The sequence below is a fragment of the Oratosquilla oratoria genome, chromosome 26 (genome assembly GCF_046742065.1).
Source record: "Oratosquilla oratoria isolate Oo_2021 chromosome 26, ASM4674206v1, whole genome shotgun sequence".
Taxonomy (NCBI): domain Eukaryota; kingdom Metazoa; phylum Arthropoda; class Malacostraca; order Stomatopoda; family Squillidae; genus Oratosquilla; species Oratosquilla oratoria.
The window spans coordinates 34869844-34878690 of NC_134802.1; the positions used below are offsets into that span (position 1 = coordinate 34869844).

The 8847-nt window shown below is 36.9% G+C and overlaps 2 protein-coding genes across 2 annotated transcripts in view; one reads left to right on the plus strand and one right to left on the minus strand.

Moving 5' to 3' along the window:
• The window catches only part of LOC143039467 (uncharacterized), a 22101-nt gene extending 19185 nt beyond the window's left edge, over positions 1-2916 (minus strand). Inside the window, exon 1 of the mRNA XM_076209562.1 lies at positions 2749-2916. The gene's annotated coding sequence lies outside the window, so the exon portion shown is untranslated. The remainder of the gene's footprint in view (positions 1-2748) is intronic.
• The window catches only part of LOC143039327 (dynein regulatory complex protein 1-like), a 21247-nt gene continuing 14376 nt past the window's right edge, over positions 1977-8847 (plus strand). The window contains exons 1-3 of the mRNA XM_076209205.1: positions 1977-2063; positions 2756-2934; positions 8142-8274. Coding sequence (XP_076065320.1) covers positions 1977-2063; positions 2756-2934; positions 8142-8274 — 399 coding nt within the window. The remainder of the gene's footprint in view (positions 2064-2755; positions 2935-8141; positions 8275-8847) is intronic.

The window sequence follows — 8847 nt, forward strand, 5'->3', positions numbered from 1 at the left end:
CAAAATAAAGGCAGCGTGATACGGTAGAGCTGAGAAATCGGTGGTACTAATTAGTTTTTTATTCTATCGGGTCAGATTATCGGATAACAACATCAACATCCATCCCGCCATCTTATCAAACTTCACTCTATTAAGTTTCTTACTATTATGTTATTAGTGTAATAGACTTATAGTTGAATTATTTGAACTATTTCCTTTAAAATGTGTGATTTTCATGTAATTTGAGCAAAGATAAGTTACGTTTTTATCCTCCGTAATATTACGGACCACAGCTGCGATTCGTCCTGCCCGCTATGATCACTGGTGGTATGGATCAAACTACACTATTAAGTTTGTTACTATTGTGCTATTAGTGTAATAGCTTGCATATAGTTGAATTATTCAAACTATTTTCTTTCAAATGTGTGATTTTAATGTAATTTGACGGTATTCGTAGCTGTGGTGGGTAATTTTGCAAAGGATAGAAACGTAATTCTATGATCAAATTACATGGAAATCACACATCTTATAGAAAATAGGTCAAATAATGCAACCATATATTAAATTTTTATATAAAATTGTGCCTGTCGGTAAAAACCGTCATTGTTTACGTTTGATCGGCGATTAGTCAGACCGCACGTTTCGGCCCGATTTTCTGGGAAAAAATAGGCCCGATTTAATTCCATTCAAAATGCAATATCTCGAGAACTAGGACAGCTAGATGGATAATTCAAATTGCATTATACTCATAGCGACTTTTTGCATCCCATGAGAACTACTTCAGCTCAAATATCAGGAATTTCATTTTCATGTTGACCTAGCTATATGCTTCCATATGGTCACACAAATGTTGAGAAGTGTTGAATATGAGTAGCACGGACATCATTTCACACTACTGGAGTATATAGGTGACACATAGGAAAAATTTGCTTGCACTCCCCATCCACCCTTAACATACATACATATACCAAAGGTTTTTTCCCCTTACATGGGGGGTAGCCAAAAAGAAAAAGGCATAGATACCACTCCCACTCATTCCACTTCCTATACATTCCACTCCCCTCCACCCTCCCTCTTATCTTGGCACCTCCTGGATGACGGGTCATCCCTATATCCTGTCCACTGCTCTGGGTCAGAAGCAGTGTCGCAAGACACAGCACATCCACAGCAAGGCCGCTTCATAAATTTGGCAACCCCCCCTCTCCGTACCCTTAACATGGGAAAATAAATTACCAACAGTTTGTATGTTCAAACTAAAGTGATTTGAACTTTGAGAGACAAAATATATTGTTGGTAGTTCATTCAGCTCTATTTAGCACAAGGCATGTATGGAAATAATTCAGGTCGCTTAACGAGACCTTGATGACATAAATAGTAGGGTGGACTCAACCCTCCTGTCTTTTGCCGATGACACCCACATCAGCCATGCTGTGCGAGAAAGTGGGGATGTGCAACATCTACAAGACGATCTCAACTCAGTTTATGCATGGGCCAACAACAGCAACATGCAATTCAACGATGAGAAGTTCGAGGTCTTGAGATATGGCACAAATCAAGGCATTAAAGACGACACTGAGCTGCACACGGAGAGAGGTATGAAAATCACACCAAAAGCCCATGTGAAAAGCCTGGGCATTCACTTAAGTGATGATGCCACTTTCCAACACCACATCATGCACTCAGTAAATAGAGCAAGAGGGATGGCCAGCTGGGTCCTAAGGACCTTCTCCTCAAGAGAGGTTCAAGTGATGCTTACCCTCTGGAAGTCGCTTATCCAACCGATACTGGACTATTGTAGCCAACTCTGGTCACCACACAAACGCGGAGACATCCAGATGCTTGAAGCTGTCCAACGGAACTACACCAGGTTCACTAAGTAAACTAAGTAACTACAATGGGGCCGGATTCTTCATCTGTGTGCAAAAGCAAATTAAGGACCTAACTGACATACTGGTGGTGTCCTTCAAATCAAGGCAGGACAAGCTACCAGGCCTGACATGCCACCCATACCAGGATACCCAAGCCTCCACCGTAATGTCCTTCCGGAAGCTGCAAGAATGGCAGAGGAGTCAAATGCACTTGGAGTAAGTAGAGGTCCACCTCAGCCATGCCATTAACAGGAAGAATTACCTAGAGACCAGTGTACTCCCAGAGTGCGAATTAATCTGTCTGATTATCTGATGTCCACCTCACAGGACCATATGGAAGTACCCATTCATGGTAATATACATTTCCCAAGAACCGTATTATAGTTTAAAGCAGTGATACTCTCATCCTAACCTTAACTAAATGACAGTCTCTCTCTTTACACCCTATCTCGTGGGTCTACTACGGACCAGCTTTCATGCTGAAAATAACCATCAAACTGTCCCCTACGAAGCATCAAATCCTGTTACCTCTTAAAAATTAAACCTATAACATCCACTACGAAGCTAAGATGGTGGTTTCCTTGGTCTGTTGTTAGAAATAGGGGTGAACTATCCATATTTGACTGAAAATTATACGTAGCAAGGCAGTAAAAGAATCTACAATACTCAAATCCTATTGTATTTTTTGGAGTATTTTTGTAGTTCTGGATATTAACTTACTAATTTGATTATGTCGTGAAAAAAGGAGTCCAAAAAATACTATGTAAAGAGCTTGCTCAATAATTTTCTACTGGCGACGGAAATTAATCAAATCTGTACATGTCTACGCCGCAGCCCAGACGTGGTACCAAGTGAATACGCAATATGAATATGCTTTATTCAGTTTATAAGTATGTCTTACCTCAAAGATTAATAACTCTGTGTCACAGACTCAACACATTTCGGAAACCTTCCTTGTCATTCTACGGGTAGTGCAGATAATTCACCTTGTTCACAATATTAAAAGTACTCGGGATTCTCCTGTGTCTCTTCCCGCTTCGAACCATGTGTTGTCGCCTTCCCACGAGCACGGTGCAGAAATGATATTGTACCAATAATGCCCAAATTCGTATATATCGATAATAGATATATTATGATAAAACTCTAGTTACATATTATAAGCTAAATGTACAGTAGATGATATAAAATATTTCAATATTTTGTAAAGATTGTAGGAATGAGGATGTACGTACGGTTTGCTAGAATAGATGTATATTGCCATGGAAACGTAAACAATTTAAGTGCTACGCAAGAATGGATCTTACTATAGGACCAAAAGCTACTAAAATACGCGAAAAACTACGTAACCATGACGCAATGTTAGTATCTACCACTTATCTATATTTCAATCTAATCTGAGATATTACTTGGAAATAATAATATGCCAGATATGTATAAGAAACACGTGACAATTTTATTTATCAAAATAATTTTGTAATATTCAAATTCTGAGATTCAAGTCCCATTATGTTGTAAAACAACAGATGTTTGCTGGAAATTATATAAATTAATTTACTATACAAATTATTTGTATGCTTTTGTGAGGAAGTTATGGTATTATTCAACGATTTTTCAGACTAACAGAATCTAACGCATAATTCCAATGACCAATCTTATTCTATTATTCAAAACGGCCCCGAAAACAGAAATTTTGATATGGTCATGACAAAACTGTAATAACACTATAAGCCGTTACTATCCCCCTTGACCAAGGGGATAGAATTCATATAATCACAACACTGTCACATCGGTCTGTATGCGACCTCGGAGTTCTCATCAGGAAGAGTAATGATAGCTGTCGATCACGGGCCCAGCACGTGATCTCTATACATGTGTTCTCCAAAACCCTAATCTGAATAAGATCACCTGGAGGCGCTCACCAGAACAAAGTCACCCAAGTTGTGGCCGTTTCTCTACGGGATTTTTATTGACACCCCTACGGAACAGTCACACGTCATTATTTTATAGTTGGAGACTAGTCTTAAAAAAACACTAATTTTCTACTATCCCTCAGTTATGCTACCCTCTTTATTTCATTAATTGTCCATTCATTCATATATTTATTTATTAATTTATCAATTTATTTATTCATCTATTTATTCGTATCTATCAGATGTGGGAAATATTTCAAAATACGCTCACTAAGATGATTCAAACTTACATTCCTTTTAAGGACAGACGTCCCCCAAATCAGGCTCGCCCAAAGTGGCTCGACAAAGAAACTGAAAAAAGTATTGCTAAAAAGAGACAGGCTTATAAGAAATATAAGTGCTCGGGTGCATCTAATGACTATGAAAGTTATGTATCAATACAGAGAGATTTAAAAAAGACAATAAGAAAAAGAAAACGACAATACGAAATGAACATCGCTGAGAAATCCAAAGAGAATCCCAAAGAATTCTATAGTTACATTAGAGATAAAAAGGTTGTTAGGAATCACATTGGTCCACTATTATCTGCTGACGGTCAACTTGAATATTCAAATGAAGGAATGTGTAATCTCTTAAACAATTATTTTAGCTCGGTATTCGTAAACGAAACACCTCAAAGTGAATTCCAAACTGAAACCTGTGAAAAGTCTGGGGTAAACTTACTCACTACGGTAAATATAACAAAAGAAACAATTAAAAGGTGTATAGACAAACTCAAAGTTAATAAAACACCAGGGCCTGACGGTTGGCATCCAAGAATCTTAAAGGAAATGAAAAATGAGATTGTTGTTCCATTAGAAATTATTTTCAAGAAATCCATCATATCCGGAGATGTCCCAAGAGAATGGAAGCTAGCTAACGTTACTCCCATATTCAAAAAAGGTGACAAAAAGAAACCAAATAACTATAGGCCTATTAGTTTGACTTCGATCGTAGGAAAAATAATGGAAACTATCATCAGAGATGCTATCGAATATCATTTAGAAAGTAACCGTTTGATAAATGATAGCCAACATGGTTTCAGACGGAAACGTTCTTGCGTGACTAACTTACTCGAATTCTACAACACAGTTGTCTCGAATTATGACAAAAGAAACAATATAGATTTAATATATCTAGACTTTGCAAAAGCTTTTGATACCGTCCCACACGAAAGACTACTTACTAAATTAGCTTTGCATGGAATAAGTGGTAGCCTATTAGGTTGGACTAGTAATTGGTTGAAAGGTCGAAAACAGAGAGTTGTTTTAAATGGAAAAACTTCTGGATGGAAAAGTGTTGCAAGTGGAGTTCCTCAGGGTTCCGTTCTTGGGCCACTTCTATTCATAGTATATATAAATGATATAGACCATGGACTAAAATCTACTGTTTCCAAATTTGCTGATGATACAAAACTGTGCGGAGTGGCAAATGATCACTCAAACCAATTAGTTATTCAAGAAGATTTAGATAAATTACAGCAATGGTCTGAAAAGTGGCTAATGAAATTTAACACAAGTAAATGCAAGGTAATGCACATAGGTAAAAATAACAGCAAGTACGATTACAAGTTATTTGGAAATTCGTTAACAAAAGTAGATAGTGAAAAATATCTCGGCGTAATTATCAGTAACGACCTCAAATCATCCAAGCAGTGTATTTCAGCCTCTGAGAAAGCAAATAAGATTCTGGGATTGATTGCGCGATCTTTTGATTTCAAAAGTCCATCACTCATTAACAAGCTATATAAATCGTTAGTTCGTCCACATTTGGAATATGCTGTTTCCGTATGGTCACCGAATCTCATTAAAGACATTGACAGACTGGAAAAAGTACAACGGCGAGCCACAAAACTGATTCCAAATATCAAAAATAAATCATACGAAAATCGACTTAAGCACATGAATCTGTTTTCCCTAAAAAAGCGTAGACTCAGAGGTGACTTGATACAGGTCTTTAAGATTTTAAAGGGAATTGACAACATCAAAAGTGACCAAATTTTCACATTGAATGAGAATCAGACAAGAAACAATGGTCTCAAACTGTCCGGAAATAGATTCAATTTGGAAGTAGGTAGAAACAACTTTGCCAACCGTGTAGTTAATGAATGGAATAAACTTCCTGCACAGGTAGTGCAATGTAGTTCAGTTCGAAGCTTTAAGAATCATTTAGATAAATACCTAAGTAAGATGCTGTAATTATTATAATTTATGTTATATTATTTGTTTTTGTTTTGTTATAATTTGTCTGTCTGATTTTCATTTATTATTAGTTATATGTCAATTTATTATCATTTACTATTTACCTGTTTGTTTGTTATTCAACTATACCAATGCATTTATTTATGTATTTTAATTGTTATTTACATTGTTATAGTTTTAATTTATTATTAATATGATTTTTTTTTTTTTTTTTTTTTTTTTTTTTTTGTGCATCCGACCTAGATATGGATCAAAAGGTCTCCTGTCGGCATGCTTTGCCTTTGTAATCCTTTGTAATCTCTTCAATTATTTATTTATTTGTTTATTCATAATTATTCATTCATATTTATTTATTTATTTGTTATTATTTTTACCAGCGACTTTTCGTTACGATAGGATAGAAGCTTTATGACGTCATAAGATCTTGATGATGTTAGAAGATAATGATGACGTCAGAAAATGTTGATGGCGTCAGACTATATATATGACGTCAGAATATATTGATGACGTCAGAATATATTGATGACGTCAAAATATATTGACGTTAGACTATCTTGATGACGTCAGAAGATATTGATTAGGTTAGAAGGTATTGATAACGTCAGAATATATTGATGACATCAGAAGATATTGATGACGTCAGACCATTTTATTCAACGGAAATCGGTCCTTCCAGATACACACTGTTGTGGGTACTCGAACTTGCCACAGTAAACATTGGTACTGTGCGGATGTACATATCGCTGTTAATTTTTTGTTTATTTTTCTTTTAATTCTATATATAATTTGCTTATTCTATAATATTATCTATTCACGTTTAGCTTAATCTAATCTATTTCTATTCTTGGTAGTATTTTGTTGTTGTTGTTGTTGATTCCATTTTACTGTATAGTATCTTATATTATTTTACTTTTTTGTATTTTATTGGTTTATTGCATTTTGCATTTATATTTTGTTATATTTGATTTATATTTATTTACTTATACATATCTATATTCAGTAGCTCTTTATTAAACTTTCGTGAACCAAATTGTATCAAAACAATAAGAACGAAACGATTCGAAGAGAAAAAAATTGTGGATTTCCTGGAGGGTAACAATTTGATAAAAGGCTCGCAACACGATTTTAGGAAAAAATATCATGTTTGACCAACTTCCTTGACTTTTTTTTAATAATGTTTATTAGTCGTATGGCGAAAGCAAATCAGTCTGAACCCTTGGGCAGCAGAGGGAACTCCAATGGACTGCATGAAATCGCCTGACGACGGCCAGGAGGGTTGGTCGTCATAGGCCCCAGATGTGCTCAACAGTCAATAATAATAGTAACAATAGTAATAGTATAACAATAATAATAATAATAATAATAGTAGTAGTAATGATAATAATAATAATAATAATAATAATAATAATAATAATAATAATAATAATAATAATAATAATAATAATAATAATAATAATAATAATAATAATAATAATAATAATGATAATAATAATAATAATAATAATAATAATAATAATAATAATAATAATAACAATAATGACAATTATAATTAAAATAAAAAAGTGCCCTTCATCAGAGAAGAGCTTAACGAAAACCCGAAGTGCACCGGCGTGGCGAAGGGCTTCCTGGCCAGAGCCTTGACCCCTTCAGCCAAAGCCCCTCCTCTCCCCCCCCTTGGCCGAATAAAATCGTCTGACGCCAACCAGAACTAAAGCAGCCACAAAGTTCATAATAATAATAATAATAGTAATAATAAAAATAAAAACAATAACAATAGATATGATGATATAATAATGATAATGATAATAATAATAATAACAATAATGACAATTATGATTAAAATAAAAAAAGTTCCCTTCATCAGAGAAGAGCCCCTTAACGAAAACCCGAAGTGCACCGGCGTGGCGAAGGGCTTCCTGGCCAGAGCCTTGACCCCTTCAGCCAAAGCCCCTCCTCTCCCCCCCCTTGGCCGAATAAAATCGTCTGACGCCAACCAGAACTAAAGCAGCCACAAAGTTCGCGCTTTTGACTCAGGCCTAGTGTAGGCCTTATGGTCTCTTGCAGTCTCCTTCATTCTTATGTTCTTCTGCTCTCTCTTCCTCGCCCGATAAACCGGTTTTCTCCGTCGCCTCCTCCTCCGGCAGCGACGAGGAGGCTCCCCGGAGCCGGCAGGAGGCCGGGCAGGAGCGCGCCCGGTCGACGGCCCGGAACTACACGTCCGCTCTCCACGACGCCGAGAGGACCCTCCACGTCCTCCTCGCCCACGGATGCCAGCTGGTGAGGGATCCAGGGCCTTCCTTCATTCCTTCCTTCATTCATTCATTCATTCATGCATTCCCTCCTTCATTACTTTGCTTCCTTGATTCCCTCTTTCCTTCTTTCCTTCCTTCCTTCCTTCCTTCCTTCCTTCCTTCATTCCCTCCTTCATTACTTGCTTCCTTGATTCCCTCCTTCCTTCTTTCCTTCATTCATTCCTTCATTCATTCCCTCCTTCATTACTTGCTTCCTTGATTCCCTCCTTCATTCTTTCCTTCCTTTCCTCCATCACTTGCTTCCTTGATTCCTTCCCCCTTCATTACTTGCTTCCTTGATTTCTCCCTTCTTTCCTTACTTCCTTCCTTGCTTCCTTGCTTCCTTGCTTCCTTCCTTGCTTCCTTCCTTCCTACCTTCCTTCCTTCCTTCCTTCCTTCCTTCCTTCCTTCCTTCTTCCCTTCCTTCCTTCCTTCCTTCCTTCCTTCCTTCCTTCCTTCCTTCCTTCCTAGAGAGAAATTAGAATGATTTACAAACGTCTCCCCTTCCCCGACTACAGGGCATCTACACCTAACCTCACCTAGCAGGATTTCGTCCAAC